Raw genomic sequence first — 25,554 nt, 5'->3', positions numbered from 1 at the left:
GAGCAAGGCTTTTGTACATCTTTTATGATGTTTTTCTGTCTGCTTTTTCATAAAAGCTCAACCTTACGAATGATGAAAGCTACAAGGGAGGAGAAGAGGAGAAGAGGCCCGACGCAGACAGCGATGAGAGTCCTCCCTTCCGCCATCACCTTCAACGTCATCATCAAATCCTGCAGTTCGCTCCGCGCCTGACAAGTCCATCCCGCGATCGATACTTCGTCCCTGCGTGCTTGATTTTGGTTCAAAGAGGCATTTCCCCCCCTCTGCCGTTGCTCCGCCATGGGGATCTGGGAAGCTTTCCTCAATTGGCTTCGCAGGTAGGACGATTCTTCTTTACGTTTTGCCGGCTAGTCCTGAAAGGAAAAGCAGAGACTTTTTTTCTGTTCATTCATGTCGCATAGGTGTAGGGTTTCCGCATTATCATGTGGTTGAAGATCTTATGGCAGCTGATTTGAAAATGACGATTTTGCTTCGCATGGAAGCCATCCCTGAAGTCAACAGGATCTGCTCCAAATTTTCTTTCGGGTGGATTATTAAGCCACTAATTTGAAACTCCCCTTGTAGTTTTGAGTGTATGTCAGTTAAAGTCAAGACAGCAATTCAAGCTCGTTGGGGCTCGAATTTTCAGTTTCAGTCCTTGACGTCTTGCAGCTTCTGGAGGAGTACCTTAACTTGTCGAAATTTCCTGCGTTTTGATTCGTGACCCCTTGTTTGTAACCACCCTTCCCTCCCGACTCATTTCTCGGTCTGTTGTCGCGGGGCCTATGTGAACTTTGCCACAGCAGGTTCTGCAAACCGGGCACGAAGGATTTCTTTCTCAATGGACACATACTTTGATCATTGTACCTTTTTTTTTGTGAAGTACTGATTTGTGACCTCCAAAAAAAGAAAGAGAACACTATTCTCTTCACAAAGCAATCTCACAAAATAAATAGCATGTGGAGTGTGTAGGTCAGAAAACGATGACAATCAGCAGATCTTCCATGATTTCGTAGCATGGCATTGTCTTTTGTGCTTTAAGAAGAGAAAAGAATGAGCCTTCTTCCTGAAATACTTGGCCGTCTGCAACAATGTGGCTGCATACAGCATTTTGGAGGGAAACTATATTGGATAGTTTTACTTGAACAATTCGTATGGTCCTCATGTTGGAGTTTCTTAAGACTTAGAAGAGGAGTGGTGATACATAGATATTTATTGATGGATACAGCAAGATGGACCATTTTGCTTCAAACAACAAGACAATATGGATAGCTAGATATTTTTTGGACCAGGGGTTCAAAATTCATGAACTACTGAATTGTTTTGTGTGTGATGGAGATTTTAGAACAATCAATCTAGTGTGGAAAGCATCTCTCTCTGCTTGTAGGTGGACAAAGTGAGATTATAAGCCTTTAGGTTTAGGTGTCTGGAAGTTTTCCATAGAATGGTCAAAGTATTGTCTTGCTGGTGAACTTTGTTTGGACAATAACTTTTAAGCAGCTACTTACAAAATTCTTTTTGGGACTGTTATTGGACGCCTTTTTGTTGTCCATTAGAATGCTGAAGCAAATCAAAATTTAGAATGTCAAAAGGCTTGAAGGGAAATATAATAAAGCTATTGAGCTTATTGTGATGAATCATGAAGGACAACGAGTTTTGCTCAAGTTTGAGAAAACTTACTTGAAGAAATAGGATGGGAATAGAAAATCATTTCTTGTAGCTTTCCATGAGGTACTGTCTGTGGTCTTATGGATATAGCTGAAATGGTTAATGTTGTTGGCTTTTTGGTTAAAGCTACTTGTTTGTTGTTGAAGGATTTATATTATATTCCATGTGAGCTTTGTTGTAGTTGTTTAAAGGGAAATGAATTCTATGGATCTTGGTTCAAACATTTGGTAGAGACATCCTTAGAGATTCAATTGATTCAGCTTTGCAATTGAAGTTCCTTTGATTTTGCAAAGAAGAATCATGGATAATGGAGCCACTTGGTGCTAAGGGTCACAAGCGAATTAATGAAGACAACTAACATTGCCATTCAAAGGGAGAAGATTGAAGTGTGAAATGAAGGGTTCAACCCACACATATTAAACTCTCCCCTCAGTGTACAAGAATTTGAGGATGATGATGGGGACTAAGTAGAATCTTACATTGAAAAGTAGGATATATAAATATATGGAATGTCTTGGACAAATCTAGCAATGAGAATCCTAGATGCTGATCACATATATACTAAATATTATAAGGCTTGGGTTTAAGTACATAAAAATCATGGAATACAATGCAACAAACTTGGAACAAGATAGATGTTGCCAAGTCATGGATGCACCACACTCTCCCTGGGTGAGGTTGTAGGGCATCCTTATATGTGATGCTTCTGATGAAAGTCTTTTGTGGGGTTTGGTGTTGGTAATGAGATTGTCACAATTTAAGTTTGGAACTCCATTAGTGCGCTTCCCCATTGATTAGAAAACCTTTGTTGAAGGTTTGAACCGGGATCAATTATTGGAATTAGCTTCCTTTGGAAAAGGAATCGGTAAGTGTTGGTGGCATGAGGGCAATGCTTGCCAACTTGTAAATTCTCTTTGGGTTGCAAGTGATAGATGTCATGCTCATTGTCAAATTGTGTTTGTGAAGCAGAGTTTACCATTAGAGGGAGAAATTGTGATAGAGGATTTGGTTTCTTTACCTTTGGAATTTGGAGTCTACTTGCAAAATTTGGATAATGCTGCTGTTGTACTTTTAGAAAATCTATGAGCTAGAGGAATCCCATGCGTGGTCTCAAAGAGAGAATCCTATTGACTTATTGTAGTGTATGATCCCTAGTCATTGGAAGAGTATGATGGTCAAATAGCCGAGGCATACCAAAAATCACATTTGCTTTTACCAATGGAGCCAAGTCGATAGGCTGACTTTGCCTATGCTTTTAGTCTATCTTGATGATGGCCTCGCGAAATTTAACTTTTTGCCTTGTTCATCTCATGAATGGACCCTCAAATCATCTTAATTTTTGCAGGTAGAGTTTGCCAGCCATGTCTTTTCACTAAATTTGAACTATTCATCCCACTTTGAGAAATTCAGTTATACAAGATGTGGTATTGTCTTGCCATTCACCTTGTTGATAATGACAATGGTCTCATGGCACCCAAGGGAGCATCTGGCCATATCATCCTGGCTGGCTAACAATTAGCATGATGTGGGTGGTCCTAGGGTGCATTACTGTCAGAGTGAAGCAATGCAGAAGTGAATGACCATGACAAAGAGTGAACGGACGGAGAGAGAGAGAGAGAGAGAGAGAGAGAGAGAGAGAGAGAGAGAGAGAGATGCAGAAAATCTGAAGTGAAGAATGCTGTATAGGAATGTAGAATTATACATGGGTGCAGAGAGAATATCTGCATATGTCACCACCTTGAGGACCTCGATCTCCGTCAGCCTGAGTGGTGTCTCCGTCACCAGCAGGTTGTAATATGTCAGATACAAGTGATAAAACCTGCTCGAAACTCAGCCTTTAAAAAGGCTGAAAAGAATGCCTCATAAAATACCAAAATAGGCAGGTCGGCTGCATTTAATGCACCGTCTTTGATTCACATTGCCAGCCCAATCTGAATCACTCCAACTTGCAAGAACAAGATCAGAAGCACATGTACTTGCTGGATAATGAATCCCTAAGTCGGAGGTCCCCCTCAGATACTGTAGTATCCTTTGATCAGCCTGCCAATGCACCTGCTGAGGCGCACTCATGAACCCCGCCAAGAGACCTATAGCAGAACATAGATCAACCCGTGTGTTGAGGAGCCAAATCAATGATCCAATCAGCTGATGGTAGTGAGTGCCAAAGGAGAATCTGCAAGTGAAGTAGCCTTCTAGTTCGGATCCATAGGAGTAGAGATGGACCGACAATTCTCCGTCTCAAAAGCACCAAGAGCTCTTGTACATATCTCTGCTGAGAGATGAAAATCCTCCTCTGAGATTGGTAAATCTCATGGCTCAAAAAGAACTGGAGAAGTCCTAAATCTGTCATCTTGAACTTCTGGTGTAGGGCTGCCTTCGTCTCTTCGATCATTTGGGTATAAGCACATGCAATAATCAAGTCATCAACATACAAAACAAATAACACACGACCTCCCTCGGAAGTGTGCATGTAAAGCTGTGGATTGGCAAAACAAATAATACACGACCTCCCTTGGAAGTGTGCACATTAAGCTGCGGATTGGCCCTCGAACGCTGATTTCCCAACTTGGCCTGGAGAAACGAGTCAATCTTCTCGTTCCAAGCACGCGGAGCTTGCTTCAGATCATCCGAAGAAGAATCTCCATCAAGAGGCTCTGGCTCCAAAAGAACTGTCTCGGGAGCCCAACTCTCCCCTGGATCTGCAAGGACGGGGTGCTCCGCACCTCCCTTTGTGGTTGGAACTTTCATGAACCGCACATCTCGGCTTGTGTAGACATCTTGCTTGACGGGATCAAACAAGCGATAACCTTGGGACTGGGAGCTGTAGCCAACAAATACCTGTCTTCGGGAAGTCGCCTCAAACTTGTCACGTTGCGTCTTCAGGATGTGCACATAGGCGTCATATCCAAAGATCCTGAAATAAGAGACATCAGGCTTAGTCTCAAAGTAAGCCTCAAATGGTGTCATCCTGTCAACGGCCGAAGTGGGAGATTGATTTAGGATGTGGATTGCTGTAGCCACTGCCTCGGCCCATAGAAATTGAGGTGTCTGTCGGTGCTCCATCATGGTGCGCACCATCTCAATCACACTGCGGTTCTTTTGCTCCAAAATGCCACTCTTGAGGAGTGTTGGTATTAGCAAGCTCCTGGTGAATGCCCCTATCTGCACAAAAACGAGCAAACTCATTAGAAACAAGTTCACCACCCTTATCATTGCAAGGTCTTCAATCTTTGGCCGGATCGGTTCTCCTCAAAGGGAAGCCAATCCTTGAAGTGGGAGAAAGCCTCCGACTTCAACGTCAAGAAGTAGCTCCATATCATCTTGTTGTAGTCATCTACAATCAACATGAAGTACAAGCTCCCCTTCAGGGACTCATTCCTCATTGGGCCACAAAGATCCGTAGATACAAGCTCCATAGGTGAAGTAGACCGCCTTGAAGCTTTGTTGGAATCGCATCTCGATGCTGTTTTCCACGAATGCAGGAAACACATGGTTGCTGGCTCACCACTATGTCTGGCAAACCTCAAACAAGTGATCCTCGTGACGCCTTCTGAAGGTACTCATAGTTCAGGTGGCCAAACCGAGCATGCCATAGCTCGGATCGTGACTGAGAGGTAAGAAGGAGAGAGGTAATAGTTGTAGAAGACTTCAATTTGTAAACGCCGCTCTCCTCAGATCCGCAAGAGAGAACCTTGCTCGATCCACGATCAAGGACTCGAACAGCATCATTGTCAAACTCCACCAAAAGGCCAAGAGAACAAATCTTATGCACCGAAAGTAAATGATACTCTAAACTTGGTACATGCAACACCTCGGAAGTGTGGGTACCACCACGTCCATTTGGAGTCAGCTGCATCTCACCCTGTGCAGCAATAGACACATAAGAGCTGTCTTCTATGAGAATCAGCCCATGCGAAGGTCGCAAATGGGCAACACCAATGGGAGAAGGAGTCATGTGCCGTGAGGCACCACTGTCAATGATCCACTCTCGAGCGTGGAGAGTTGTCATCGCAGCATCAGAACTCTTCGGTGTAGGGTCCTCAATGACCGCTAAGTGTAGAAAAGCAGTTGATGAGGGTGCAGCCATTGCTCCAGAATCCTTTGGGCCCTTCTTGGTGTCCTTCTTGTCCTTGTCGAGGCAATCCTTCTTCCAATGCCCGGTCTTACCACAGATATGGCATGTCAATTCTTTCTCTTTGTTCTTCTTGGATTTGTTGTCCTCCTTCTTCTTTTGGTCCTTCCTCTTCTTCTGAGAGGCTTGACCAACCAATGTCTCCGATTTGGAATCATTTTGTCCCTTCAACTGTTTCTCTTGGTCCAAGACCATAGAAACCAACTCTTCCTAGCGAAGAGTCGACTCCCGCCCTGAGGCAATAAGAGCGGAATAAAAGGTACCGAATTGTGGCGGCACCTGGGACAATAAAGTGATCGCCATGTCTTTGGAGGAAATGGGCTTCTTCACATTTTGAACTGCATCTGAAGCTGCTGAAGCTTGTTGATGCATTCCCGAAGCGAAGAAGACTTATTCACAAACAAGGTCCGCATCTGCACCTCTAGGTCATTCGGTTGTACATCTAGTCAAGCTCTAGCCATATCTCTCAAGCCACTGTTAGGTGCTCTATATAGGCTATCACATTTGTTGTACAAGACAAAAAGAGAAAAGAATGAATCTAGGCATTCAGTTTGTCCCAATGAGACTGAGCTTTGGTCAACTCCACGTGAGCACTGGAAGAGAGTTGGGACTCGTCTCTCACTGAGGGCCGGTTGATCTCCTCCATCACAAGCTCCTCCAAATCATAAGACTCCAAGATGGCCAACATCATCACTCGCCAGATACGGTAATTGTCGCCATCAAGCTTCAGATCTGATGGAAGAGCCGGTAGGATAGGCACCTTCCGGTCCATGATCGCCTAGAACTCCACATCAGTCCTTGTAGACATCTTCACTTGCAATGCTTGCACCAATGCAAAAGAAACCCTCCTCTCAGTGTGAAAACGTAGCCTGCTAAGGCTCGTCTCCGATGCCTGAACCTTCTTCAACCGCCGGAGGGGATGAAAAGGTAAAATCTTCAGCAAATCTTCTCTTTTCTCGCATGTCCACGCTCGTCTCAGCCTTATTCGGATGCACAGCCCACTTGCTTGCACTTGAACGCTGAAAACGCAGCCTTATGCTGCACTGAAAACTCCTCTTCAAATAGGTCCACCCTAGGCCAGTCCTTCAATGCTCTGATACCCTGTTAGAGTGAAGCAATGCGGAAGCGAATGACCATGACAAAGAGTGAACGGAGAGAGAAGAGAGGGAGAGAAAGAGACAGTGAAATGCAGATAATCTGCAGTGAAGAATGCTGTATAGGAATGCAGAATTATACACGGGTGCAAAGAGAATATCTACGTATGTCTCTGCCTTGAGGACCTCAATCTCCGTCAGCCCGAGTGTTGTCTCTGTCACCAGCAGGCTGTAATCTGTCAGATACAAGTGATAAAACCTGCTGGAAACTCAGCCTTTAAAAAGGCTGAAAAGAATGCCTTATAAAATGCTAAAATAGGCAGGGCGGCTGCATTTAATGCAGCCAACTGCTGCCGTGTGGCAGGGAGCCGATTGCTAACAATTACAATGCATGGCAGGTATGCACATGTAAACGCCCCGAACAACGTAGTATGCTTAACAATTATGATATTCACTTGTTTTCGAGATTTAATATAAAAGAGAATGAACACTTAAAGCTGAAAATGAAAATTACTCACAAAATTACAGCCATGAAAATGTAAAAGTAATGGAGACAAGATTGAGGGTTGAAGATGGGCAACCCCCCCGCGAAGGAATGTATTTCTGCTCAATCCAAGTCCCTTAGGGAAGAGCTCAGTTACAATCAACCTGAGAGCGAGAAGAAGTAATTCTCACTCTCACAAGATCATGCAAAGATGTACAAACACACATGTATTATCTATTATGCAATGATAAGAACTTATTTCTTTACAGTATGAGAGAAGAAAAAGGGAAAATCAGCCTTTCTCCATCGTTGATCAGCAGTACATGGATAGGGCTTGCTTCTTGTTGCTAAAATGGAAGATAGAGCTCCAGAAGGAGGTGCTGTAATGAATTTACAGGCTTGCTGTCCTGTAAAACAGCAGTGATAGAAGAGGGAATATGGAGGAATTTGATAATGGAGAAGTGGGGGATGATGATGGGGATGGATGGGGCCAGTTTCTGGCTATCTGTGGGTGCTGTACATGAGTTTACAGCAAAGAAAAATGATGTTGAATGAAGAAAAACGAGCTCTTATTTATAGGAGAGGGGAGAGCTAGTACAAAAGGGGAAAGTGGAGTAGCACAAGACAAGTGTCCAACCACATGTCATGAGATGTGACAAGTGGTGGGACACTTGGAAACTTGTGTGACAAGTGTCTTGACACTTGTCTCTTCTCTATGGCCTTCCTTTTTGGGTTGAATACTGTCAAGAATAGAAACAACCAAATTTAGTAAGCACAGTCAGAGTACAGAACTTACTATTTTTAGAATGACATTCCTATTTTTTAGGACTAGCATTTTTAGGCTAATTCGAGGCTCCTAAAATTTAGGGACCTCCTAAAATTTAGGGATCTCCTAAAATTTAGGGACCCCTCAATATGGGTGTCATATGAAAGCTTTTTTCGTGTACATTGCAAAAATGGTATCCAAATCTTCATGTGACTTTCCTATGCAAAGAAATGTGCATTTCAAGCTTTCAGCCCATACATGCACATTATACAAGCATTTCATGATTATGCCATCTTGTTGATTGTAACTGTCTGTTCTGATGGATCTAGCCCACACTTTAAGGCATCAATCCTTTCTGTGTGCGAGTCTAACCCTGATATGCGTGAGTTCTAGTCACAGGCGCCCAATCGGGCCATATAGGTGGAAGTGTGAACTATCTTTTCTCTAACCCACCGCGTGGGTCCACCATAACCTGTGACCACTCATCAGTGGCCAGCTCCAATGCACTTTTCTTTATATCTAATTAGTGCAAAGGAAATAAATTTAATAAATTATTATATAGACAAATTAATGAAAAAGGATACAAATTCTGTTTCTATAGAGTTGTGACAGCACATGAAAAAACGATGTCCAGTTGATGGTATAGTACAAATGTAGCAGGGCAAGTTTGCTTCGGTAGAGCCTCAAACTGATCTCAAATGCAACGGCAAGGTGACTTGCATAAATGCTTTCACAACTGGAGAGGGTGCTGGTTGCATAAACTGTGCCTTCTCAGACTTGAAAATTGGTAAATGCATGGGGGAACTGCTACATGTTCACTGCTGGCCTTTTTTAGCTTCCTCGAGCTCTATGAGAGGGTAATGTGGTGTCAATATGGTGCCACCTCATTGTGTATTGCTAATGTTGTGATGCCATGTAGTTTGTTTGTCTTGATTGTGTTTGTTGAAACATAGTTGAGATGGTGGCATATATATTATACAAATTTGAAAGAGGGGGACAGAGGGAGGGTTTTTCTCTTCCAAGATCCTCTATTTTTGTGTATTCAAGGGGTGCTCGCTTGGCTATTGGCCATTGGCCTTTACCCTAATATTTTATGTCACCCAGGTGGTGATACTTTTTGCAGTTGCTTTCCTTATTTACTTATATAAATATTTTATTTTTCTTTTCTTTAGTTGTTGTTGCTTTTTACCCCCAGAGTTCTCTTGGATTAAGCTGAGATCTTTGCATGGCCAGAAGAGGCAGCCATTGGGACAAATTGGACTAATGGTTTCCGTGAGCCTTGGGACTAGATTGAATGGGCACGGAAGAATAGAATGCCAGTGGTTTGGGACTGTGTGCTCAACCACTAGAGATGGTGTAAGACAATGAGCTTGGCCAAGATAGAAGACGCACGTGTGAGAATGCCCATGGAATAGAAGTCACTATAACTGAGCCACATTACACTTTTTGATGTGGTTGCAATGATAAAAGTTGCTCAAAACAACTTGAGGAATGCAGGGGTCACCATCCCTAAAATTTAGGGAGCGACTATTTTTGGACCCTAGAATTTATTCGTGTCATTATCTTCGTTTTTGCACGAGGATTAATTCTCTGGTCTGTGCCAAGGTCAAATTTGCACCGATCATGGAGAATTTTAAACCGGAAGGTTTAAATGGGAAAATTTTTACATGTATGCCATGTGGCACAAATTTCCAAAAGAGAGAGAGAGAGCATTAAAAAAAAACGTAATAGGCATGAGGGGCAGATCTGAGATTGAAGTTTTGAGGAGCTGAGGGTAGATTGCTGCAAGTACATCTGCTATGGAGAGTACTTCCTTGTCTCTGACTCATGTACGGAGGTAGAGCTTGCTCCTTCTGGTCAACTCTCTCTCTATTCTCAGAGGAAATGCTCTGCATGATGGGCTGATTCTATCGAATGTACAGTTTTGTGTTTTCTTTGCATTTCTGTTGAGGCAAGAGCCCCACTGTCCAAGTTCAGGAGCAACTGATGGCTTCTCCAGTGCAGGAACTAAAGAAAGTGATGACCATGCCACACAAGAACAAGGTTTTTCAGCTCTGATTTAGTGCTGTTTGTGGGATTGTTTTACTGCTGGAATGATGCCAGGATAAAAGAATGTTGTTCTGGATATGCTGGATAGTAAGAACAGTAAATACATAGTTTTGCAGACTGCAATTCTGTACATGAATCATTGAGTTATGGTCACAAAAAAATGCTTTCCTAAAAGGGATGTTGTTCTGGATATGTTGGACAGTAAGAACAGTAAATACAGAGTTCTGTAGATTGCAATTCTGCACATGAATCATTGAGTTATGGTCACAGAAAATGCTTTCCTAAAAGGGATGTTGTTCTGGATATGTTGGACAGTAAGAACAGTAAATACAGAGTTCTGTAGATTGCAATTCTGCACATGAATCATTGAGTTATGGTCACAGAAAATGCTTTCCTAGAAGGGATGTTGTTTTGGATATGCTGGACAATAAAAACAGTAAATACATAGTTCTGCAGACTGTAATTCTGCACATGAATCATTGAGTTATGGTCACAGAAAATGCTTTTCTAAAAGGAATGTTGTTCTGGTCTTTGTTGTACTGTCCTTATTCAGCTGGGATTTACTCAAAAAAGATAAAAACCAACAGTTCACAGTTCACAGGTTATGTATTTTGGAACATTTCATTTTTGTAACTTTTCATCTTTTAATTGATAAAGAAATACCGAGAGGGGCGCCGGTCTTCGGGGCCAATTTGGTGTTGAGTGAGGGAGTGAGACCTTTGTTTATGTGTGTGTGTGTGAAAAGACCAGGTATTAATTGAAGGAACTACTGCTTTATGTAAGCCATAGACCGGTAAAACTCTTGATTGGTACATTGAATAGGGATTTCTATCCTCTATCTACATCCTCATTAGCACAAGGTTAGTGTGTGCTATTGTGCCATGCATTTGTGAGACTTGTGCCTCCAACCTTGGAGTTTCTTTGTTGAATTCTTTGATGAAGTTTTTTGGTCTAGGATAACTTATGGCTGAAGATGTTGCAATGTTGTTATTGATTTTAGTTGGATTGTTGCATAGTGAGCACTCTAGAAGTCTAGTCTCTCACAAATGAGATTTACTTCATCTTTAGAAAATAAATTTTCTTTTGTTAGAAGGGATAGCAAGGTCCATCTTGTTGAAGAGTGGTGTCGAGTATTTGTATCGTTTATCTATTCTGTGCATTGTGTGATTATTTATCATGTGCCACTCTCTCATTGTGCCAAGTGATTGCCAAGTTGTACAGGTATTAGAGCTTTGGCTTTGATTTTTGTAGATGAAAGTGTGTGAACATGCCAAATGGGAGGAATGATGAAGAGGAGACGTTGATCTAGTTTTGCAAAAGATAATCTAAGAATGGGCCGATGAAGGTGAAAGAGACATTGACAAGTAAATAGTGAGCGCTCTAGAAGTCTAGTCTCTCGCAAATGAGATTTACTTTGTCTTTAGAAAAGAAAATTTCTATTGTTAGAAGGAATAGCAAGGTCCATCTTGTTGAAGAGTGGTATCGAGTATTTGTATCATTTATCTATTCTGTGCGTTGTGTGATTATTTATCATGTGCCACTTTCTCATTGTGCCAAGCGACTGCCAAGTTGTACAAGTATTAGAGCTTTGGCTTTGATTTTCATAGATGAAAGTGATTGAACATGCCAAATGGGAGGAATGATGAAGAGGAGACGTTGATCTAGTTTTGCAAAAGATAATCTAAGAATGGGTCGATGAAGGTGAAAGAGACATTGACAAGTAAGTAGAGGCAAAATTGGGTTGTCTGACAGCACAAGTAGTTTTAAGAAGACAATGGTGTATTTTTGGCAGCCAAATTCCAATTTACTTTTCATTTTTTTTTCTCAATTTATGGGACTATCTATCCTTATGTTCTCTAGAAAAGGAGTGCAAGTCTAGAGCAAGACTGCTAAACAGATTTCTTGTGAACAACAAGGAGCTGCTGGCAAGATTTGATAGTCAATTTGAGTTCAAACTTGCACTATCTTAAGGTAGAGCTCAAACTATCTTTATGGACTTTCAAATGTTGTGAAGGTTGTACATGAGCTGAGCTGTGAGAGTGAAGGTGTAGAGAGTTGAGAGCAGTAGAGAGAGAGTGAGCACGACACTTGATGTTTGGTACAAAGACTTGTGTACCACATTTTAGGTTTTGAATATATATAAAATACAAAGTGTAAGCGTGTGTTCACACTCGAACAGGGTAAAAGGCACGGTGAGCCTTTATTCCCAACAACCTTCCACCTAAAGGCAACGTGCCTGAAGGTAGAGGAAAGAATCAACTAAGTATATGTATGTACAAAGCTGAAAGACACATATACTATCCAACCTCCATCATCTGGCAGTAATGAGCAAACTGCTCGGTTGGAAGACCTTTCGTGAGTTTGTCTGCAAGATTATCATCTGTATATACCTTGACAAGCTCAATGCCTTTGCTGTCAAGTACATCCCTGATCAAGTGATACTTCACCTGTATGTGCTTTGTCTTTGCGTGAAAGACAGGATTCCGTGCTAGCACAATAGCACTCTGACTGTCACAATGGAGGATAGGAACCTTTGTAATCCCAAGCTCTCTTACTAGACGTGAAAGCCATAAAGCCTCTTTGCATGCCTATGTGGCAACCACATATTCTGCCTCTATAGTATACAGTGCAACACACTTTTGCAGCCTAGATATCCAAGAGATTGCTCCTCTTGTGAACATAAACACGTATCCTGGAGTAGACTTTCTACTGTTAGGATGGCCAACATAGTCTGCATTTGTGAAACCAACAACAGTTGACTTCTGCTTCAAGGAGTCCAAGGCATAATCATCTTTGCTTGTAATTAGCATGTCATCCACATTTAATACCAAGAGAATAAGGTTGCCATCTGTTGCCTTCTTGGTATATAAGTAGTGATCAACTTGAGAACAATGAAATCCCTGAGATTGCATGAATGTATCAAATTTGTGATACCATTCTCGTGGTGCTTGCTTCAGCCCATACAAACTCTTGTTAAGTTTACATACCATGTGCTCTTTTTCCTTTGTAACAAAACCGTCAGACTGTTGCATATAGATTTTCTCATGAAGATCACCATGTAAGAAGGCGGTTTTTACATCTATTTGTATGAGTTTCATGTCCTCAGATGCAACCAAACCCAAGATGGTTCGCAAAATAGTCATTTTGACTACAGGAGAAAAGATTTTATCAAAATCAATTCCATGTTCTTGCTTGTACCCTTTAGCAACCAAGCGTGCCTTGTACTTGGGCAAAGAATCAGAAGTGACTTTCGTTTTGTAAACCCATTTGTAGGGTAGCACTTTTTGTCCTTTTGGCAAAAGTACCAAATCCCAAATGCCATTCTTCATGAGAGATTCTATCTTTGATAGCATTGCTTTTTGCCATTTCTTACTATCCTGTCTGTCCATTGCTTCCTAGAAGCACGATGGTTCACCACAATTTGTTAACATTACATAATCAGCCATATAGTTTACTCCAAGAACAAATCTATTGGGCTGTTTTTGCACTCTGGTTGATCTATGGACCTAGTGGTCAATATTTGCTGGCTGTTCAGCCTGTAAATCTGCATTGACAGCTTGTTATTCTGCAGGTACAGCTTGTTGTATAACTGGTTCAGGTTGTTTCAGGTGCACATGTTCTTACTGAATTTGTGGGACATCATGGGTAAGATCTTGCTGATCATTTACAACATCATTCTCTGCATTTTCAGGGACATTTTCAGTAGGTATTTGCAGTGTCTAATGGGCATTCTTTGCTGTCCTATTGGTACATCCTCCCGGAATACGATCCTTTGGACCTCCTCTGTTCTTTTGAGCTGTTTGTGTACGCGATCTTCCCGGAAGATGACATCATTGCTGCGTAGCACTTTTTTTTTCTCAGGATCCCATAATCTATACCCCATTTGACCTTCTTCACCATATCCTAGGAAAATACATTTGCTGCGTTCTTTCTTGCGTATGTGTATAAATGCCTTGCAGCCAAACACTTTCAAGTGTGCATACGAAGGTGGCTTGCCCCCGACCATGCTTCTTGGGGAACTTCCCCCCCAAAGACCTGTTTGGTGACCGATTAATCAAGTGTACGGCTGCCATAATAGCCTCTTTCCCAAAAACCATGGGGCAAGGCAACATGTGACAGCATTGTATGGACCTTGTCTTGAATGGTCCAATTCATATGCTCTGCAATACCATTTTGGGGCGGATTATGAGGAGCAATAAGCTCCGTCTTAATCCCTTTGCTGCCACAAAAGTCTTGAAAGGCTTTGGACACATATTTCCCACCATTGTCAGAGCAAAGGCATTTTAACGTCTTGCTGGTCTGATTTTCAGGAAGTACCAGGAAATTTTAAATTTATCCAAGGCCTCGTCTTTGCGATGGATTGGATAAACCCAAGCTTTGCGTGTGGCATCATCAACAAAGGTAATAAAATACTTCTTCCGTCCTAAAGATAAACCTGGCATTTGACATACATCTGAATGTACTAACTCTAAGGGTGAAGACTTAGAAAGATTTTTTGTGTGACGTTTGAGCATGTTTACTATAAATGCAATGATCGTAGTGTTCAAAATCAGCATATCTCAAACACGGTAAATAACCCAAACGAGAGAGCACTTTCATTCCAGATTGACTCATGTGTCCCAACCGGCTATGCCACAAAGAAACACTTGGTTGCTCAGTTATGGCGACAACATGGTCACACATACTAGATACATGCAAAGGATACAGAGTATTAGTTGTGGACCCCTTGGTAACAATGCAGGAGCTTTCCATTTGCCATCCCCAAAGGTGTGATAGCCTTTATCATCTAGTTGCCCTGTGCTTATTAATCTCTTCTTGAGCTGACGTACATGTCTCACATTATGCAAAACAAACATGGAGCCATGCTGAAATTCCAGTTTCACACTGCCAATGCTTGCAATTTTACATGCATAGTTATCCCCCAAGTGGATAACACCACGTACAACACCATTGTAGTCAGAGAACCACTCATGATGTGGTGTGACATGAAAGGACGTACCTGAATGAAGTATCCAAGTGTGAATATCATCCTCAAAATCTGCAATCAATGCATGTGCATCCAAAGAAGAAGCTAGAAGTACATCACCATCATTGTCATTATCATGAGTATTTACATTAACCTCTTCTATTTTCACATTGCTCTTTTGATAGGCTGGCTGCCCTTGTTTTTAGCCTTGTTGGCTTCATTGTTTTTGTTTTTGCCCTTCTCTTTCTTTACCTGAAAGCAATCCCTTTTGTAGTGCCCCTTTTTGCTACAATGATGGCACTCCATATTTTTTCCACGAGATTTGCTGCGTGCTTTGTTTTCAGAATTGACCTTATGCTGAAATTTGCCTCTAGTGTGTAATGCATTTGAAGACTTGTTTGTTGAGTTATTTTGCCTATTGAGTTCTTCCATCAGCAAAGAACTCTCCACATCAGAGTATAACACCTGAGCATTCGAATTACGCAAAGTTGTCTTGAAAGTATCCCAACTTTCAGGTAGAGTGCATAGCAAGAAGGTAGCTTTGAACTCTTCATCAATATGAAAATCCAAAGCAATTAGTTGACTGAAAATTGAGTTAAACTCATTCAAATGTACAGACATGGTTGTACCCTCTTTCATGCGAAAGTCCATTAGTTTTTTCAGTCAATAAACCTTGTTGGCTGCACTTTTCTAAGTATACAATTCTTCAAGTCTTTGCCACACTGCATATGCTGAATTCACCTTCTCAATGTTGAAGAGCAAGTTGTCTGACACTGAGAGCTCAATGGTAGAGCGAGCAAGCTTATCCAAGTCATCCCACTCGTCTTGTTCCATGTCTACTGGTTTGATTCCCATAGTTTTGATGGGCTTTACATGTTTCCTTTGCACCAAGACATTATAGCTTGTTTATGCCAGATTGCAAAATTATGGGAACCCTCAAGCTTCTTAATGTGCAAAAGACTACTGCTATCACTGTTTCTAGCCATAATTTGTAGTCCCAAATTGACTAACCAGTCACCAAAGGCAAGCCCAAATATGACACAAGTGACCACAGTGCACAAGAGTACCAACCAGCAATGAAAAATCCAAGATTGCAGAAATTTCAGATCTGCATATGAATTTTCAGAATTAAAAAAATGTCGTTTGCTGCACTCCTCAAGCAATTTTTGACACAATTGGAGACCAAGCCAAGAGTTACATGTGAAATCCCCAAAATTTCACTGCAATTTCTGCTCCAAAGGCATTTCCGAGCACAAATTTGACAATTTGGCTCAAAAGCCCCAAATTTTTAGAGGATAATCTTTTCAATTTGCATCAATTCAGGTACCCAAGTGCATATACCAAGCAATTCTTGCACAAATTGATGAAATTCTGCAAAAGCCCCAAATTTTTCGGGTCTGGTGTGCACAAATTTCACTGAAATTGAAGAAATTTCACTAAAATGTGTAAAGCCCCAAATTTTCACGGGCAATTGTACATTGATTTCACAATTTTTGAGTCAGATTGTTCACTTCTGCATTAAAGTCCCCAAATCCGGAAAAATCCCCAATTTTCTTGGGGAGAATTTGGCTTTGTGCCTTGGCGTATGAACACCCGATGAAGGAGAAGAGAAAAAAAAAAGGATATTTCCTTAAAAAAAACGTTGACTTTTACTTGTTCGCGTGCCATGTTTGTGGCGGCTGGTCGCAGCCCATCTCTTCTGTCGTGTGCCTGCAACCCGTTTCCTCTGGTCGCAGCCCGTTCGTCCTGTTTGACGTTTGCAACCCGTTTTGTCTGGTCGCAACCTTTCCGTCCCATTTGGTGCTTGCAACCCGTTTCATATGGTCCTATCTGCATGCAAGCCTGGTTACATTTGCACAGGTTGAGTGTAGGTCGTACTGAGGCTGGTCACTCCAACGTATCGCCTGTCAACTACCTCTCCTGCACCTTTTGAACACCGACAACGGGTGCCTAAAGCTCCTGCTTGCCTGTCACATGGCCTGACGATTGTCATTGGCTTTGGGAAACGTGCACAACTTGTGTGCTCTGATACGAGTTTGTTGTGAAGGTTGTGCATGAGCTGAGCTGAGAGTGAAGGTATAGAGAGTTGAGAGCAGTGGAGTGAGAGAGTGAGCACGACACTTGATGTTTGGTACAAAGACTTGTGTACCACATTTTAGGTTTTGAATATATATATATAAATTACAAAGTGTAAGGTTGTGTTCACACCCAAATAGGGTAAAAGGCACGGTGAGCCTTTATTCCCAACACCAAACTCTCAAGAATATGGCAACAATGGGAAACTTAGGAAGGCTTTGCTAGCAAATTTCAAAGATAGTTATTAGCCTAGAAAAACTAGGGTTAAGAAGCCTTTGAATTGTTAGATTTATTTATCCCTGTGTGTGAACACGCATTATTGTGTGTAAAAGTGCATATTTAGTTGTGAACACCTTTTACCCCACTTAGTATTAAATAAGGGTCAAAGGTGTAAGTGCATACCTTAGCCTACATGTTCAAGCCCTATCACTTGTACTTTCATCTCACATATCTCATCTGTCATTATCAATCTATCTTTTAGTTTGTGTGTACTTGCAAGAGTTCTCTCTCTCTCTCTCTCTCTCTCTCTCTCTCTCTCTCTTACCTCCATGAAGTTCCATTTGCCATAGCCTGCTGGTCACACATGCGAGCTCCATTACCCAACAGTGGTATCTGTCTTGGTGAAGCAGCAGCCTATGTGCACACCCCATGACCTGCTGTTCATAATACAACAGCAACAATAGCATAAGTAGGAGGAGTGCTACCCATCACTATGTTGTGAGTAGTGTTGTGAAACATTGCTACAACTGCCCATTGCTTGCTGCCGCCTTGAGACATGTCTGGCCTAACAGCAGCCCCAACACGTCATCAGCTTGTGCATCCTGCCACGATCTGCTGTGCGCCATACCTGCTGGCTGCCCAGCACCATGTCTCTAGTCTGCACGTTCTAGAGTCTGTTGCCTGCCTGAAAGTCTCACGTGTCACTTCATCAGGCCATTAAATCTGCAATGTATCAACAAACTTGTTGTCTCCGCCCTCCATGTCATATTAGTGTTGACCCCAAGTTTGGAGAGAGAAGGCTTTTGATACAACCTTAGATAATCACAGTCCATTTAAAAGAAAAACCTAAAGGGGGACTGTTCACATGTAGATTGGGGCTTTTCCATTTTGAACCAATCTCTCAAAATTTCATGAACAAAATTTAGGGTTTTTTCAATTTGAGCTCGAATTCTGAAAATTTTATTGAATAAATTGGGATTTTCACATTGGCGCCCTTCAGCATCCATTCAAGGTGTCCGATGACACATTTGCAACCATCTAGGTGCTTGCCTTTGACATTGGGCAACAAAATGACCCCGCCAAGCATCCAGTGCTTGGCGATGCTATCGCAAGTGGTCAGCATTTATCATAATATCCTTGAGATCGACATTGAAGGGGAATTTTAATCTTGTCAAATAATTATTTTTAGAACAAAATAAAAATAATATAAATTTTTAAAAAATAAAAAATATAAAAATGTTGAAATTAGACACTAGCCATGTTGATGTAGGCACTAAGACCTTTCCATCACTTATAAAATAATTGTATGGGATTCTTTGCCTAGATTTTAATCCAAAACGAGTTGTACTTCTTTCTGTTCGCAAATAAGTTATATTTTAGGGGGGATTTTAATCACATTGCACATGACCTTTGAGTTGATCCCGAAAACTATACTAGTGTATTTGGCCTCTTGTTATGTACCCAATCCCTTTGAGCCATGTTGGCTTTTGATCAGTCTTTGAGCCAAGCACACACACCTTTGAACCATGTCTTACATGGGGTCCTTGAGTTGGTAGGCCATGTCATGATCCTCATGTCATATCTCTCTCACTTATGTATCTCATTTTCCAGAATCATTGTATGGGATTAGACACTGCTGCTTCAAGGTAAGACTTTCCTTTTCCTTTTTTGTATGTTTCGTGTCACGTGTTTAGTCACCCATGACCCGAAGGGGGGTTTGTTAAATTTATTTATCCTTGTGTGTGAACACTCATTTTTGTGTATAAAAGTGGGTGTTTAGGTGTGAACACCTTTTACACCACTTAGCGTTATATAATGTTCAAAGGTGTAGGTGGATACCTTAGCCTATATATTCAGGCCTTATCACTTGTATGTTCATCTTACATATCTCATCTAACATTATCAATCTATCTTTCATTTTTTGTGTACTTGCAAGAGTTTTCTCTCTGTGTGTGTCTCTCACACACCCAATCCCCCCCCCCCCAAATAGCTTGCTAGTCACATGCGAGCTCCATTACCCAACATGAATAATCAAACAAGAAGGGCAAGGTTTTTTTCTCACTTTTAGGTTCTTTATATGAAGTCAAGAAGAATAGGGTCTAGGTGCACTCTCATGAAGGTAAGAGTTATCTACCTCTACTTGACACAATAGTCCATACACATAGGTGAATGCTATCATGATAGGATACAATATTTAGATCGATTTTCTTGAAGGAGTTGCATACTACAGATTCATATTTTACGCGAATTGGGAATGCCTTCAAGTAGGGGACTTTGTAATCAAAGGTTTCTTAGCGTTGAAATATTGAGCAAGTAATGGATGAATGCTATTAGCATCCATATGCAGACAGTGGAATCATTCCTCATTTCTACTGGCCTATTATGAGGTGGAATATTGAATAGTCTATCATAGAATGCCAGTTTGGGAGAAAGTGAAACTTGATCGACATAAGTTTCTTATAGAGGCTAATTTTTGGCTTGATTCATTGAGGTGTTCTCATTGAACTCCTTGAATTAAATGGTGTTTTCTGCAGACCTTATCATTTGGAGTTAGAGATTTGTATAGTGGTGGCCTTTGTGACTTTCATGGAGATGGAAGTGATTTGCCACTTTTGCTCCAGTTTTAGATTTTCCAAGCCATACTTAGGGTGTGTTAGCTCTTTGGTCATCTCTTGCTTCTGAGCACTACCTGTGTAACCAGGGGATATTGGGAGGGCTCTCTACTTTTTAGATAATGTGGGGTTATGGACACGTTTTGGGTCACCTAGGATTTTGAGTACATTTGAGAGGCCATTCCTGGCCTTTCCTATAGTTTGTTCGTGTGCCTATAGTAAGCTGTCCGTAGCACTTGCAGTTCTTGATTCTTTGGAACTATGCATCAGGCCTAGGGATCTCAGCTTTTGCCTCTTTACACAGTTCTGCTCTTAGCCTCTCACTTGTGCTCAAACATTTTTAGTCCTAATTCACTGCATGCTTCTGCTGGTATACTATAGAGCTGCATGTGGGGCGTAGTACGGACTACAAATGAGCTATCTAAAGGTAGTTGGGTATAGAGGCAGACAGGTACTGCTCCTTGTTGGCAAGTGCAATAGGGAGAGTTTCTTCCACAAGTTTGTTTGGATTGGTAGATGGTGAGCTACTGCCCGGGACAATCTGGAGGACTATGAGGAGTTTTATTACTTCACGACATGACAATTTACTCCAGCTGGATGGAGTGATGACCTATGGAGAGATGTGACTGAAGGCCTTTATGAGCCATAGTCTGGACTTTGACAGTTTGTATAAAGCTTGGGAGTTCATCTTGTCTGTTTTTGTTACTTAGTTAATAGGAGTTATACAGTGAAGGATGATCCAATATAGTGGAGCTTGAATATAGAGTGCAAAAGATAGTACTGTTGAGCCAGATTGTGGATTGCAATTGTGTCTGAAAGAGAGGCAGTGTGTTAAGGGAAAAGAAAAGGGGGGCCCGGGGCTTTTTTTGGGGGGGGGGGGGGTTGTAACTCTTCTACTTCAATGACATTTTGCATGGGTAGAAGGGGTATGGTTGCAGGAAGCTCCAAACATGATCAATCACTGTGAGAGGTGTGTCCAAACCATAGGCATATTAGTGGCCCACTGATGGAGCCCTAAATTATCAAAAAGGGTTATTTTCATTGCTCAAAATTGGAAAATCGCACTGCTTTGATCAGCTTTTAAAGTTGTGTAAGGTTTTATGCCATAGAGAGCACCTAAAGTCTCATTGCCCTGTTGAATAATTACATCGTACATTCATGTGACAATTGGGGACTTTGTTTTGTTATATATGTATGGGTTTGGTTGAGTTAATGAACTGGTTTTAAGCTGAAGATGAGGTGAACCTTGCTCTAACATGAACCAAGAGTAGTGGCCTTGGGGAAAAGACATTTTGAAGGTGACAGAGCTAATGATACAAGTCTAATTCTGTTTTTTTTCCTTTGCAGCCTTTTTTTCAAGCAAGAGATGGAGCTTTCCTTAATTGGTTTACAAAATGCTGGAAAGACTTCTCTTGTGAATGTCATTGCGGTACTTACCTTAGTGTTATTGCTATTGCAATGTGAATATTTATATTCAACACAATTCATAAATACTATCATCTGAATAGTGAACGTGTGAATATGATGTACTTTATTTCTTGACTGTAATGTGTGTTTCTTTCTTTTGCAGACTGGTGGCTACAGCGAAGATATGATTCCAACTGTAAGATGCTTTTTCAGCACCTTTGGTAGCTCGTGTTTTAGTTTGTAAAAGGCTATGTAGTAATTCTAGTAGGTCCATGTTTGGCAAGATTAAATTGTATAGGATTGGCCTGGTTAATCCATGATTAATGGGCCCTACTTTGTGTCAGAATACTGCTACTGTTAGCTCGTGTAAAGTGATAGCATGTGTGGGTGCATAATCCCCTGCGCAGGAGTAAGTCTATAACTTATAATCTGCTAATAAAGAAGTATGTCTATAACTCATGACTGGCAGCATCCTTATTGGTGCACATCTTTTGGGGTGAAATAAGCTTCTTACTTGATTAGGTTTGTAAACCTTTCATATATACTAATCATATGTATGAGTATGCACCTGAACAAGTGCTCTATACACTCAAATGTACATGCAGAATGCTTTGAGGAGAGTTTTCTCTACATGCAAGTTTTTTGGGCTGATAGCCTAGCTTTGCATCTCTCATATAAATCCACACAAATCATGAGTTGAAGTTTTGTCCATGTCTGCATGTGATCTGTGCTTCCGTAACTGTTATGGTTAGTGTGAAGTGCCTGGGTCCCTTGGAGAACTGCAGCCGGGGTCATTCCTTTTTATGAGGTTTGGCTTGTGGAACTGCCTGTTCAAGAGTGCATATAACATGTTGCCTAAAAACAGCTTCCTCAAGGTTCTTGACCATTTAATATTTTTTGCAGCATTATAGGCTGGTCTCCTCCCTTTAGGAAGTCTATCTTATCTTGTCTTGAGGTGAACTATTAATTGAAGGTCTTAAGTCATCATTCCATGTGTGGAGGCCGCACTGTAAGATGGCTACATAGGCTAAGCTTCACAATATATGGTTCAATCAGGCTTATTGGGAGTAGATTTGTGTACAAGATTCTAAATACTCTTGTGCATAGTGAAAGTTTTAAAGGAAAGGCACAATTTTGTAACTTTGCATTTTGGCACTGTTGGGCATTTTGACGACTGTCATGCAATTGTAATAGTGGAATAGATTCCATAATAGCATAGGTCTTGGGGTATTTCTAGTGTATTAGCTGTCTAAAACTCACTTCAAACTCGCAAGTCACTGTGCTTACATGTTTGGTTGCCTCGTCTTTTTTTTTTTTTGATATGGCTTTGTAGGATCTTGTAAAACTTAAGCATTGTTCTTGCTATAGTTTATAGAGATAGGTCTACACGACTTGTTTCTGTGCAGTCCTTTACTGACAGACCTGTTTTGCTTTTGATATCTGTATGTAGGGTGTTGTATTAACGTGTTCTATGTGCTAGGCTGGCTTGCTGATGATGCATCTTAAGCAGAGTGATTTTTTATGGTGACATGCAGGTTGGATTCAACATGCGTAAAGTCACTAGAGGGAATGTAACGATAAAGCTGTGGGATCTTGGTGGACAGCCCCGGTTCCGCAGCATGTGGGAGCGTTACTGTCGTGGAGTTTCAGCCATTGTGTAAGTCCAACTTGTGCTCCTTTTTCCTTGCAGAGGGTAGGGGATGACACAGACAGCTTTGCACCTCAACTGGATTTAACTTACAATTGCATTCACACCTGGGTGATTGAGATTCCTAATTGTATTTTTCCAGATATGTTGTTGATGCAGCTGATAGAGATAATATTCCAATCTCTAAAAGTGAGCTTCATGACTTACTAAGCAAGCCATCACTAAATGGAATACCCCTTCTTGTGCTTGGAAATAAGATAGACAAGCAGCCTGAAGCACTGTCCAAACAAGCACTAATAGATCAAATGTAAGTGCATTCTTTGAGATGAGTGCATTTTGAGTGGCTTTTCATAGGTATCATTGACTACTCACTGACGCTTTTAATTTGTTGAATCTTTCAGGGACCTTTCATCTCTTACCGATAGAGAAGTTTGCTGCTACATGATTTCATGCAAAAACTCGACTAACATTGATGTGGTTATTGATTGGCTTGTAAAGCATTCCAAGACCAAGAGCTAGTATTGTTATTATGAAGGCAGCGTTCAATCATACAGGTTTTGGGGCAGGCTTGTGTGATAAATTTTCATCAAACAAGGTTTTCGTTCAAGTTTTGTTAGTTTTTGCTCTTGAAAATAGTGGGTGTCTGGTTTTGTATCTTGTCTTATTTATTGGCTATGCGATGTCTACTTGACATTGTGCAATAATGTCATTTTAATTTCATTCTTGGTCCTTGTACTCTATTGTAAGACACTAACATTCATATGATGATCAGACATCCTACTTGCCTTTTTCATGACCATTAAAGTCTTGCCAATGTCCATGTAAGGTTTTTAGCAAAATTTCTCTCTTTTTTTCCTGTACTGTATTCAAGAGGCGTCTCTCACTCACTTAACATGGTTTTGTGCAATACTTGATTAACATCGATGTGGTTAGCGATTGACTTGTAAAGTACCAAGAGCTAGCAATGGTCATACTTGGATGGTGCCTTGCTTATGCAGTCAGATCATTTTAATATTGCGAGTGAAGTGAGGGTATACTCGTATGGTTTTGTAAGGGCTTGTATGCTATTTTTTTCACCAAAAATGTTTTCATGAATTTCACTCTTGTTCTTGAAAAAGAGCGGGTGCCTGGTTTTGCATTTTGCCTTTGTCAGGTTTGCCAGGCACAATGTCATATTAGTTTAACTCTTGGTCCTTGTACATTATTGTAAGACATGAGATTTTTTCGAACCTCAGACATCCTTTTCCATTTTTGTTTGATTAAGCCTTGCTGATGATAAATATTTCAAAAGGTTATTAGCTTTGATTCCCATAGCTTGTTTTGTGTCTGGTATGCATATTAAGTTTGGTTACTTTATCATGAGCTCATTTTTCCCTTGGATCTGATCGATTAACAGTCGTCTCATTCAACATTGATCGTTGAAAGTCTACTAAGAAAACCCACTGTTTTTATGAGCTTTATCATTCAACTGTGACAGTTGAAAATCTAAAGATATTGCCACAATAGTATACTCTTATCGTGAGCTTTTGAGGTGGGTATGACTTTTTTGAAGGTGTAACCTTGCTAGCACTTCAGAATTTCTACTATTGTGTTGGACAAATTCTCAATGTACAACTCTGTTTTAGTTTGTTCATAGCATAGGTGTCTGAGGTGAACCTATGATGAAGGCGAAGCATAGGAAAGCAGTTGATGCCAAAGTGTGGGTTGGAAAAAATTATGCATGTACAAGCATGCAATCAACTCATTTGGACTCCCTATGAAACTCCTTGAGAGACCTCCAATCCCTTGGGAACTTGTGCATCCATCATCCCTTATTTTTATGTAATGTACTCAAGTTCCATAGTATAGTGTAGAGACATTGTAGGAAGGTTACATCTTAAAGAGAGGGTTATAAGGGCATTTTTTTGTTTGATTGTTGGTAAAGGTTGGTTTGTTTTGTTTAGAATGCTAATTGGCTTTCACCTTGTTGACACATGCATAACTTTTTGGATGGTTGGATTGTAACTCGAAACAATTGCTAGGAGTTTTATTCAGGAACTTGAAAACATTTGACTTATGAAAAGCTGTAAGTTATTGTTAGCTTTTAGAAGGGCAATTGTTGTTTTACTTGGATGTCAACATATGGTTCATGAAGTTTTTTTGCATTGCCATGAAAACATGTGCTCTCAAAATTGTTAGCCTTGCAATATGTCTTCCACCCAAAACTTATGGTTGGGAAGTTTTATTGAAAAAGTTTTAGTAAAAGGTAAAAATGCTATAAGCATCTAGTAGGCACATGATAGTGTTTTTAATTCTTCCTTTGAGAACATGGAAAAACTAGTCTTTTAAATCCATGTTCTTCCCTAGAAAACTAGTGGTTGATATTTATATTGTTGAAAAAGCTACAAATGTAACTAGTTAGGTTTGTCAATTTTTATAAGAGAAATAAAGTTAACTTTCAATTGCATGCTCTTG

The 25,554-nt window shown here is 40.8% G+C and overlaps 1 protein-coding gene across 1 annotated transcript; it reads left to right on the top strand.

Moving 5' to 3' along the window:
• On the top strand, positions 1–23,820 carry LOC148018614 (ADP-ribosylation factor-like protein 8a). Its single transcript, XM_087662044.1, has 6 exons — positions 1–317; positions 21,393–21,474; positions 21,616–21,648; positions 22,988–23,109; positions 23,243–23,407; positions 23,502–23,820. The coding sequence occupies exons 1-6, from the start codon at positions 280–282 to the stop codon at positions 23,617–23,619; spliced, it is 558 nt and encodes a 185-aa protein (XP_087518170.1). The 5' UTR covers positions 1–279; the 3' UTR covers positions 23,620–23,820.
• Positions 23,821–25,554: the final 1,734 nt, after the last annotated feature.

The sequence above is a fragment of the Lygodium microphyllum genome, chromosome 21 (genome assembly GCF_053477565.2).
Source record: "Lygodium microphyllum isolate KBCC chromosome 21, Lygodium_microphyllum_v1.1.10, whole genome shotgun sequence".
NCBI classification, from domain to species: Eukaryota; Viridiplantae; Streptophyta; class Polypodiopsida; order Schizaeales; family Lygodiaceae; genus Lygodium; species Lygodium microphyllum.
The sequence above is the reverse complement of the archived record's forward strand: the minus strand, read 5'-3'. Positions and strand labels throughout refer to the sequence as shown.